This window comes from Nicotiana sylvestris, chromosome 3 (assembly GCF_000393655.2).
Source record: "Nicotiana sylvestris chromosome 3, ASM39365v2, whole genome shotgun sequence".
Lineage (NCBI taxonomy): Eukaryota > Viridiplantae > Streptophyta > Magnoliopsida > Solanales > Solanaceae > Nicotiana > Nicotiana sylvestris.
Genome location: NC_091059.1, coordinates 205633356 through 205645564, shown reverse-complemented (window position 1 = coordinate 205645564; position 12209 = coordinate 205633356). Strand labels below are relative to the sequence as shown.

Below are 12209 nucleotides of genomic sequence, written 5' to 3'. Positions count from 1 at the left end.
AAGAAGTGATGCATATAGACGAACTGGAGCAGACTGAAAAACTAGGTTGGAAACTTTTCTTTGATAGGGCTACTAACATGAAAGGAGTTGGAACAGGGGCTGTGCTTGTTTCTGAAACAGGGCATCACTATCCTGTTACAGCTCAACTTTGTTTCTATTGTACCAATAATGTGGCTGAGTATGAGGCATGCATTTTGGGTTTAAGGCTAGCTGCAGACATGAATGTCCAGGAAGTCTTGGTCTTGGGAGACTCGGACCTTCTGGTGCATCAAATTTAAGGAGAATGGGAAACACGGGATTTGAAGCTCATACCGTACCGACAATGTTTGCATGATCTTTGTCAACGGTATCGATTAGTGGAGTTCAGGCATATTCCAAGGGTCCATAATGAGGTTGTCGATGCTTTGGCTACCTTGGTATCAATGTTGCACCATCCGCACAAAGCTTATGTCGATCCTCTGCATATTCAAGTCTGCGATCAGCATGCTTACTGTAACATGGTGGAAGAAGAACTTAATGGTGAACCATGGTTCCATGATATTAAGGAGTACATTAGAATGAGGGTATATCCGGTGCAAGCCACGGGGGATCAAAAGAGAACAATTCGACGGTTAGCAAATGGATTTTTCTTCAGAGGAGGAGTTTTGTATAAAAGAACTCCAGATCTTGGATTGTTGAGATGCATAGATGCTAGACAAGCCACAACTGTCATGACCGAAGTGCATTGCGGAGTCTGTGGACCGCATATGAGTGGGTATGTGGTGGCAAAGAAAATTCTCCGAGCAGGTTATTATTGGCCCACCATGGAGCGAGATTGTATCAGTTTTGTGCGCAAATGTCATCAATGCCAGGTACATGGAGATTTAATTCATTTGTTACCATCGGAATTGCACATAATGTCGGCACCATGGCCCTTCGTTGCTTGGGGCATGGATGTCGTTGGACCAATTGAACCAGTAGCATCCAACGGGCACAGATTCATTCTGGTGGCCATTGATTATTTCACCAAGTGGGTTGAGTCTAAAACTTTCAAGTCAGTGACCAAGAAAGCAGTGGTCGATTTCGTTCACTCAAATATCATTTGTCGATTTGGGATACCAAAGGTGATCGTCACAGATAATGGTGCTAATCTTAACAGTAACTTGATGAAAGAGGTATATCAACAATTTAAGATTACGCATCACAATTCTACCCCTTATCGCCCCAAGGCAAATGGAGCAGTCGAGGCAACCAATAAGAACATAAAGAAAATACTTCGAAAAATGGTGGAAGGCTCCAGGAAATGGCATGAAAAGTTACCATTTGCGTTGCTAGGTTATCGTACTACTGTTCGCACTTCAGTAGGTGCAACTCCTTATTCGTTGGTATATGGCACTGAAGTAGTGATACCTGCGGAAGTTGAAATCCCGTCCCTTCGGATTGTTGCTGAGGCCAAGATTGAGGATGATGAGTGGGTCAAAACCCGTTTGAAGCAGTTAAGTTTGATCGATGAGAAAAGATTGGCAGCAGTGTGTCATGGGCAGTTATATCAAAAAAGAATGGCAAGAGCGTACAACAAAAATGTGCGCCCCAAAAGTTTGAAGTGGGTCAGCAAGTATTAAAGCGCATCCTTCCACACCAGGCCAAAGCGAAGGGCAAGTTCGCCCCAAATTGACAAGGACCGTTCATTGTGACAAGAGTGTTGTCCAATGGTGCTTTGCATCTAACAACTATCGAAGGCAAATGTGTAGACATGGCTATCAATTCTGATGCAGTCAAGAGATATTATGTATGATTTCTTTGGTTCAATTGTTGATTGCTTGTACTTGGCATTGTTTCGAAGATTGGAATGATGAAGGCAATTTGTTCTACTATCTAAACACTCTACCCTTTGTTTTCCCTTTTGAGCCTTATTTATTTTATTTCATACCCCCTCTTTTGGAATCAAAAACGAAAAAGAGAGAAAAGAAAGAAAAGAAAAATAAAGAAAAGAAGAAAAGAAAAGAAAAGAAGCAAAAAGAGAAAGTACAAAATAAAGAAATTCACGTGTGAACTACGTTTGACCTGATTCCTGTTAAGGATACGTAGGCAGCCTCACGGCTCGGTCATATCAAAATAAAAAATAAAAAATCCTCAAATAAGAAACTGGGCAGAAGTTGTGATTGTGGTAAGAAATCAGATTCCAAAAGTTGTAATTTTGAACCCATCTAAGCTATTTTGAGCCTTTTTGATACCCTTTTCTTTCCGAACATATCCAAGAGCCTGCATTACTGTCCAAAGAAAGACCTCCCGATCAATATTCGAGAGATGCCAAGTCAAGCAAGTAAAGAGGATTTATATCAGGGGCAACACTCCGGTTTAAGCAAGAGAAATCAAAAAATGAGAGAGTCTTATTGGTGAAAACCCTCGTGGGCACCATGAGACGACGAAAGCTGAGAGAAAGTAAAAATGAGAGTGTCTTATTGGTGAAAACCCTCACGGGCATCATGAGGTGACAAGGAATTGAGGAATGAACAAATGAGAGAGGTTTGTCGGTGAAAACCCTTCCGGGCACTGCAAGTCGAACAAGGTCTGTAAATTGGCAGAAAGTAAAAATTGGGTTATGGAGATCTTGGAGCAAAAAGTAAAACAATTGGAAAAGTTATTGGTTAAATAAACTGGGTTGATTAATCCAAAATGCATACCATGATTATTGGTGCCAGTTAATCCACTCAGATAAGTTTCTTTTCCTCTCTCCAACAGTCATCCAAATTTGGATTTTCTTCTTTATTCTTAATTCTCAAAATTGTCACATTTCATTGTTGTTAATTTTACTCTATAAAGCTCTTCCAAGGTTAGCCTTGTTTCAACAAATAAGAAGGAATTTCAAAGTTTACTACCAGTTTCAAAATTGTACAAAGCAAAATGCGGTTAGGACATGCCAGAGATAGTGTGATGAAAAGTGGGACATAAAGTGTAAGCAAAAGTTAAATCGGTGGAATGCTTCAGTAATGTCGCGGGAGATGCAGAGGCTAATATAGAAAGGTCAGAAATGAAAAACAACGGTTGGGGTGTAGAGCACTCGGGTCATCTAGGATCCTTTGTTTAAGGATCAATCAGAAGGTCAAACAATTTTCGACCAGTTCAAGGCAGCCAGTCAAAGCAAAGCATTGCAAAGGAAGAACCACCTTCAGCAAGAATGCCATAATTAACCACTATATTTTAAACTGACAAGATTTTCTTTGATTTGAAACAAGGGCAAAAATTTCGTTTGTTTCGGAAAGACCCCCGTAAGGAAAGCAAGTACCAAGCAGGTTTGATCGCAAAATTCTCAGAACCCTCCTGAATAATGGGACTTAGTTAAAATTCAATACAATTATAAATAACAAGATCTAGCATAAGTCTTACCTCAAAAAAAATGTAAGTTGTCTTTGAAGTTTTCATTCTTAGAATAGGATTCAATTCGACATTTCAGGATCCTCCTGAATAATGGGACCTAGCTTTAAGAATTACATTATAACAAGATTTAGCGTAAGTTCTACTGTAAGGGACTATAATTTAACCTTAAAATTGTCACTCTTAAGATAAAACTTGATTTTGATTTTCAGGACCCTCCTGGATAATGGGATGAGTTTTAAGACTGTCTTAGATAACAAGATTCAACAGAAGTCATACCTTTAGAAGATATAATGTAGCTTTGAAACATGCATTTTACTAGAAGTTTTCACGACCCTCTTGGATAATGGGATCTAGTGTTCAAATTCTTATAGATATTTGATAGAAGAATTCAATTAACACTCACGGATATGCCCGGCTACCAAACTGGGGCAGAAATTTTTGTTTTGTCTGTTTTGTGCAAGTCAGGTGCCCATTTGAAGAACAAGGAAGGACAACACTAGTTTCAAAGAATAGAAAGCAGTTCATACCCAAGCAATCAGGCACCCACCTGGAGAGCAAGGGAATACAATTCAAGTTTCAGCAGTCAGGCGCCCACCTGGAGAACAAGGAAAGAAATACAATTCAAGTTTCAGTAATCAGGAGCCCGCCTGGAGAACGAAGGGAAGAAGCAATTCAAGTGTTGGTAATCAGGAGCCCGCCTGGAGAATGAAGGGAAGCAGTTTAAATGTTGACAATCAGGAGCCCACCTGGAGAACAGAGGGAAGACAACAATGGTCAAAGGAAGACAGTTCAAGTTTCAAGGGGAAAGCAATTCGAGTTTCATAGGAAGGGAACACAATTCAAGTATTGGAAATCGGGAGCCCACCTGGAGAACAAAGGAAAGACAACAGTGGTCAAAGGAAAACGGTTCAAGTTCAGCAATCAGGTGCCCGCCTGAAAAACAAAGGGAAAACACCCCAAAATACCATTCAAGACAGCAACAAATGAATCTCACCTAGAGAGTACAAGTCAACAAAGCAGCATAAACTGCAAGATCAAGTTTGAAGAAGTATAAATAGGATTCTTGTAATGCATACATCATAGCTAGTATAGCTTCTTTTATTCTATCTTGGTGTAATAAGGGGATCAACAAGCAGTAGCAGCAACAACAACAGTGAAATCACAGACTCCAGGAAGTCCCAGCTACTGAAACTTCCAGAACTACACTGACCTGATTCCTTTATAGCCAAGGATATGTAGGCAACCTTTGAAGCAAAGGTTCGATCAGGTTCTATTTCAAAAATGCTTCCCACGGAGTATTCAAACGGGTAAAAATCGTTCGTATCCGCTCACTTTATCTTTGCACGAAAACTCTTTATGTTTTCGGACAAAGAGGGGCAGCTGTGAGCACGTGATTTTTTCCTTATATGAATTACTCCCACAAATTCAAAATAAAATATATATTTTTTCATTGTTAGCAATTTTGTGAGTTTTGTGGTATTTTCCGTTAATTATTTGTATTTGTGTGTGAGTGTTTATTTTATTTAATTAATAAAAAATACAAAAATACACTACATTTGCATTTACGATTTGACTTTGCATTTTCCAGAATTGATTATTAATTAATTAGTTGTTTTAAAAATGGAAAGATTAAAAATAGTTTATGTTGCACTTTTTAAATATTGGTAGTTTTCCCTTTTAATTTAGAAATCAATTAATTATGGTAATTATTTAGGTTTAATTAGTATTTTTTGATAAGTTAATATTATTTAATTTAGGATTTTAGTTTCAATTTTTGAAAAAAAAAAGAAAAAGAAGAAAACAAATGGAAATTAGGAAAATGAAAGAAAGAAAAAGGGAAAAGAAAGAGGAGTAAAATCTGTTGGGCCATCTCTCATTTTTACCCAGGCCCAAGCAAAATCCACCGCCATTACCCGCCCAAACCGGCCCAGACCTGTCTCCCCTACCCGACCCGACCTAGCTTAACCAAAACGACGTTGTTTCATGCTGGGATTAATCACAGTTGTTGGATTTCAATCATCCAACAGCTCTAAATTCCCCATTTTAATATACCCAAAAAATACCTCAGACCCCTTACCCCAAATCAAATTCACAGACCCCACCGTCCCTAAATCGTCTCCGCCTTACTCCGCCCACCGGAAATCGCCTCGCGGCGGTTCCGGTGGCTCAATCACCTCTAAATTGATACCATAGAATCCCCATGACTCCCTCATACCAAATCCATAACGATATTCCCTCCAATCTAGCTAGAAATCGTCGAATCTTAAATCTAAGTTCGAACCTTAAAAATTCAAAAATCAAATTCCATTGAAACTGATGACATGCATCGATCCAGGCCTCTGGCCTTTCATGATTACAAGGCTAATTCATCATAAAACTGATGCTGTTCATTTGTTCTTTACAAAGAACAAGTGATTATCATCAGTTTCGTGTGAGTCGTGATATCAAGGGTGAATTCAAGCCTATCTGGTGAGTTCCCTTTCGTTTTTCTGTTCATTTTTTTTAATTTGTTTCACCTTTTATTCTTCTTCTTTTCTTCTTGTTTTCTTTCTTCAGCATTCTTCTAAATTATTTCCATTCACAAGTCTGTTTCCTTCATCAGCATTAATCTTATTTCAATAGCATTTTTGAATTTATAATCATATAAGAAAGGTCTAGGTTTAATTGAATTGGTCGAGGCTTATTCGAATATGTTTTGGAAGTCATTAGTTCCATTTAGAGTCTTATAGCAGATTAATTCAATGAATTGATATGATTCAGTTGTTAGATGTTTTCTTAATTTTGAAGTGCATTTGTATTAGCTCGTTTGTTTCCTGTTTATACGAACTCAGAGTTTAGGAGTGATAAATAACAGAAGCTTTGAGGGTAATTTAGGTAGTCTAGCCTAAGGAAACCTATCAATAATTGAATTAGGAAGCTTCTAATAAGTGGTAGGGTTTAAGAATGCACTACTAACTAATTTAAAGAACAAAGTTAAGTGAAGTTAATTAAAAATTATTGAAAGGGCATTTGTGAATCCAAGTGGGTATTTTCTACTGCCTATATAGAGATCAGAATTGAAAGAAGGAAGTGGGGAGAAAAGAAGAGAGATAGAGATCCAGAGAGAAAAAGAAACAGAGAATTTTAAGATAGAGATTTCAGGAAAAAAAATCACAAACGACTGAGTCTACTGTTCCTTTGAGCTTCATCAGGATTTTCTGAGTTTTTTTTTCTGAAAGCAAGCTTTCTTATTATGAGATTTGGAATGGATTGATATCAGTTTTTTTAAAAGTCTTCTGGTTCATGCTTTGTTAAGAGTCACTATTCCATTGGTTTCTAATTTCAAGTTTTGAGGTTTATGAGCTCTTGAACCAATTCCGATTCATCTGGGCTTGCGGTTGTTTTGAATCAAGAGTTGTGGTTATTTCCTTGTTGTTTGGTCTGCTGTTACTGCTGCCCTGAGTCTCAGGCTGATTTTGGTTCTTTATCTTGTTATTGTTCATGTATATGCTTCTATTTTCACTTAATGTAAAACTTAACTTGGAATCAAAAATGGATTTATGGAGCTTTGATTAGTAGTTGTGTTGTGATTAGTTTACTTGTTTATTTCTATTTCATTTAGGTAGTTCTGCTTGTTACCCCTCTACCCCTGAATATGTGACCAAGAGATTAATATTCTGAATATTGTAGATTACATAATAGTTTGGATTGGTATCTCTTTTAGTCTAAGCCTTTTAAATGTATCCAGTTGGTTGCCTGTTTTTGCTTTAAGGTCTGGATTTGAGCCTTGTTGAATATAGATGATTCAGGATCTTTTGGATTGTTAAATGTGTACTAGTTAAGGTTGTTCTAAGTTTACTATAGCATAGACTTGAATCTAGTATGCAGAATTTGCATAATGAGTTTCAACGTAAGTGCATGTCTACCTTCCTACAACGTGGCTTTAGATTTGTTTCTTCACTTTACCTTTAGATCTAGTTTAAATTGATTTCAGGTTTGGTTCAGTTTTCTTAAGCATCTGAGTCTGGCATTACAATTTTTTTTATCTCAATGTCTGTTAAAATTCAAGTAAGGCATTTGTGTCTTGAAGAACCATGATTCAAATAATGAATTATGGTTTGACAGGTTGCTGGACTATGCTCATGTTAAAGTCTTTGTTTCTAGATCTAGCTTTTGCATTCTTCTACTTCTTTGAATCCAATTAATTCTCGTCCGTAATTATTATCATGATTCTGGTTACGATTTTAATGCATAAATCGTTTACTTTAGTAAAGTAATTTGATAAATATTAGCTTATGAGGTTTGGAAGTACTTAACTGAATTTTACATGTCTCTTTGACTTGATTTTATTTCATTACTAAAAATATCTCAAAAAGCTAAAAGTACTGCATACAGGATCTTTATTGTGAAAGTGCTTAGTAAATGACAATTAAAGTTCTGTAGTCAACAAGAGGAAAGTGAAACATGCGTGTAAGGAAAATTGAAAGAGGTTTACTATATTATGTCTTGTTTGATAGTGACCTTTTATTATATGAGTGTCTTTCTTCCGACCAATGTGCATTTTAGGCAAAAGTAGAAGTATTAAATTGCATAAGGGTGGGAATGGAACAAAATTCAATATTGCGTCTTGGTATGCGTTCTTGGTGGGGTAATATCTCGTGTAGATGTTTGTTTTCAATTGAAATCTTGACCAAAGGATGTTAAAATCCTACTGCATTGTTTTTCTCTGATTTTTTTTAATCAATTAAATGGTGCGTTTTGTATTATGAACGTGTGTTAGAAGCAATCAGCTATTGGACTTGAGTAATTCGCATTAAGCATACTTGGAACCTCACGATTACGGGTATGGTTCCCATGGCGTAGTAGTGACACCTAATTTCAAACTAGTTTAATATGAATATCCATAGTTTATTTAGTTGAATAAACTTGGGGCGTGCCATAATAGACAAGATGTAGTTTGTGGTCCTCAAAAGCTTAGTTTTGAATCCCTTTTTTAAAATTGGAATCGAGGTGCGCTGTGCCAAACAAAATCTAAAATGCATGGCCCTCGCTTAATTGATATTTTTATCCTTAGATATCGAGGTGTGCCATTTAGCGAACTTTCCATGGCCCTCGCAAAATTACAAATGCGTAGTTGCTTAGGCGCATTATTTTAATAATTAATTTCCTAAACTCGGGTGCACATTTATGTGACTCAAATCCAAATCTCAACAACGTTAGATAAAATGTGTTGCGGACTACAGGTGCATTTATGTGACGTGGTTTAAAACGCGTTTTATGTGACGTTGAATTTTTCCTAAAACTAAATAAAAGCGGTTTAAAGTAAAAAAGGCACCTAGGTTTAAAAATGTACTAAAATCAGATAATAAGCCAATTATAACAGTTGAGCGACCCTGCTAGAACCACGGAACCCGAGAATGCCTAACACTTTCTCTCGGATTAACGGAATTCCTTACCTGGATTTCTGTGTTCGCGGACTGTAAAACAGAGTCAATCTTTTCTTCGATTCGGGATTTGAACCAGTGACTTGGGACACCATAAAATTATCCCAAGTGGCGACTCTGAATTTAATAAATAAATAATCCTGTTTAGATTGTCACTTTAAGTTGGAAAAAATCCCTTATGCCCCTTCCGGGGTGTAGGAAAAAACAGAGGTGTGATACACGAAACAGCCCACAAAACAGTCCCACAAGTTCATCAACTCAAAAATAATTTTTCAGTTTACTTAAACACGTTTCGACTTGTCTTTTATTTCAAATTGAGAAACACAACCAAAAGTACATAATTATACCTCTTATCCAATAAACCATCCATGAATTCAACTTAAAAATAAGTTCACAACCAACCAACCATTACACAAGAACAAACAACATACCATTCTTTCGAAACTAGCTAGGTCTATTCTTTACGATCAAGTTACAACTCGCAAACGCATAGATAATGGAAGGAGAAGCATAACCTTACCTTGTACTGAGTATAACCCACGAAATATGGTCCTTCTTCATCAAAAATAGAAGGAGAAAGAGAAACTAGCAAACTGTCCGGACTTTTCAGCACTAGAATCGAGTCGTAACATCCGGAATAACCTAGGATTTGTGTGGGAGTTTTGGGGAGGAGTTGCAGGGGTTCAATTAGGTTTTCAAGGTCTGGAATATGGGTGAAATAAATGATTTGATAATCCCTTAAAAGACCTCTCTTGGCCGACTTTGGGGCTTTTAATTGAGTCCTCTCATTTTGGCAAGTAGGTGATGCACCTACTTGTCACCTACCAGCCTGCGCAGTCTCGCAAAAATATAAGTATCTCTCTACTCCGACTACGTATCGAAAACGGTTTAATTCTTTAGAAACTATACTCATAGATCTTTAATTTGGTAGGTAGATCATCCCCTAATTCCAAGTATATTGGGAGAAAAGCTCAGTTACATTCGACCTAATTTTCAGCACACTTAAGAATGAAACTTGTGATGACCTTTTCTAACTTTTGTTCCATAACTCGCTTGACTTCAAAACATAACATCAACTATCATATGACTAAAATAACTAATATTATAATCTCCTTATAATGTTAATAACCCTAGTTTCACCCCAAAAGTACATGGTAAAATATTCCAACTTGTCGACTTTCGACGAAACTTATTTGCTTCAATTTGTTTAGCTTCCAATCCTTCAAACCCTCTTGCTACTTGGTATCAATGATCTTAAATATTTGTAACCTTCACGTTAACATGATGAACTAACTTTGTAAACTTTTCAAAGATGATTCTATTTCTGAGCTTACATTAATTGACTTATATCATACTCTTACGTACGAAAACATGGGGTGTAACAGACACGATGTGTTCAGTTCTGACGAAGAAGTACTTATGCCAAAATTTGCGACTCGTCCAGTCATCAGTTCCAACTACCAGCCCTTTTGTCCCACGGTGCTTCAGATGCACCATAGTACCTTTGTGAAAGCTAGGAGAAAACAAGTGTAAGAGGTGGTGAATGGTAACTTTGCACCCCGCCAACTCCGCGTATTTTGTCAACACCAGGAGTATTTTGCACGTGTAGGAGGAGAGCTACGTCGGGCAAACCTGACAGAATCGACAAAATTCTTCTGCTAACGGGATAAGGGGGGACGGAATAACAAATCATAAAGGGGTATTCATAAAAAGTACAGTACCCCGGTCTATGGACTTCTATGAAGTCCCTTCCCGCTGGAACCATCTCAATATGGGGGAATGTTGAATTTAGCGCGGAAGGCATCGATATGGACCTACTCAGTTTCAGAAAATACTGAGGCGGGAGTAGGAGGGGGTTCTTTAAGAAAGCCACTTCGAGACATGGGGTGTCTCGGTAGTAACTCTTCTACGATGGGAAAACTGCCCCTTCCTCCATCGCCATGTCCTCACCACAAGAGGGGGGAGCCATGGACAACGGGGTGGCATCAGAAATCCCCTCACGTGATCGATGTGTTCTAGGCATATCTATGGTGGGAGATGTGTTACTATAACAGAAAAAGCTAAGAACGGAGAACGGAGGAGAGAAAGCAAAGAAATCGCTAAAGCAAAAGCGGAAGGGATGAGAAGGATTAACCAAAGAAGAAATGGCCAAGAGTTTTTGAAAAAACAAACCCCCACCTATTTATAGGATTGGGTGGCACCAGAATCGAAGCGGGAGGCTGCAAAAAGGCACCGAAATTGAAGCGACAAACCATCAACCTCTGTCTCGAAAACACGCATAATGATGACCGCATGTGGAAGTGACATCATTTTCCGATAAGACACACCACCCAGGATATCGTTGAGCACGCTAAACTTCCGTTGTTGTCCAAACCATTACGATTTGTAAACCAAATTTCTCCGCAAGTGTGGGCGATGTCTGCTTATCGAGGACGCATCAAGCCGCAACCTCGACAAGCAAATGGACTAACTGTATAGGTCCAAATTTGGATGATCATAACCATTGATGAATACGACAAGGGACGAGACCCTTACGACACAACGTCATGTGGTCGTTGAAGACGGTGACGACTGATAGCAGTTAGAAGACGCACGACATTTGTAGTAGTGTACGCTCAACAGGAGGCAGTAGGAATACACTTTCGAATATTCTCTATGTTATATCTTTTAAGGTTCAAGAGGGGGTTGTCCCTTATAAATAGAAGGGGAAGACTTTGTAAAAGGGGGATCCAAATTTCTTACTCATCTTTGGATAAGAGCATCCATTACAATATCTCTCTACATTCAAAGTTGTCATATTCACGCATAATCATTCGGTTTCAAGATATTAAAGAAACATTATTCATCTTGTTCATCCCTTGCATCTTTCAATCTAGAGTTTATTATACTTGACTGAGATTTACCTCTTCATCTTCTTTAATTAATTTAATCAAAAAGGTTTCAATATCTTTTGGGTCAAACAATATGCACTCTCAGGGGCAGATGCATGCTTACCGAAGCGGTGTCACGCGATACAGCTTTGTCAAAAATTTTTACTAAATATATGTGCTAATTATAATATTCTCAGTTCTCAACTCAAAGTTAATGAAACAGTAACCAAAAGATTCAACTATATTAATAAGATGGACATATGATTACAACTCAAATAGGAAAAGATCATAACTAGTTAACATAAGACATTAGGAATTGCAGAAAAATAAGAGCTAAAGATAGATAGAAGAATGAGGTGAGGTGCTAGAAGAAAGAGGTGAGAAACCAGAAGAAAGGAGATGGGAATTAGAGTTCACTCATAACAGAATTGTCTGCCCTTAATGTCATACTGCTGGTACTTATATAGTTCACTCCCCATAACAAACCCTATCCTTTTATTCACGCGATCCCCCACCTTTCCAAACGTAATCCTCAAGTCTAGCTGGTGCAATTATTTTT

The 12209-nt window shown here is 37.8% G+C and overlaps 1 protein-coding gene across 1 annotated transcript; it reads left to right on the top strand.

Moving 5' to 3' along the window:
- The first annotated feature begins 1262 nt into the window (after positions 1-1262).
- LOC138888599 (uncharacterized) lies at positions 1263-1601 on the top strand. Its single transcript, XM_070170491.1, has one exon. The coding sequence runs from the start codon at positions 1263-1265 to the stop codon at positions 1599-1601; it is 339 nt and encodes a 112-aa protein (XP_070026592.1).
- Positions 1602-12209: the final 10608 nt, after the last annotated feature.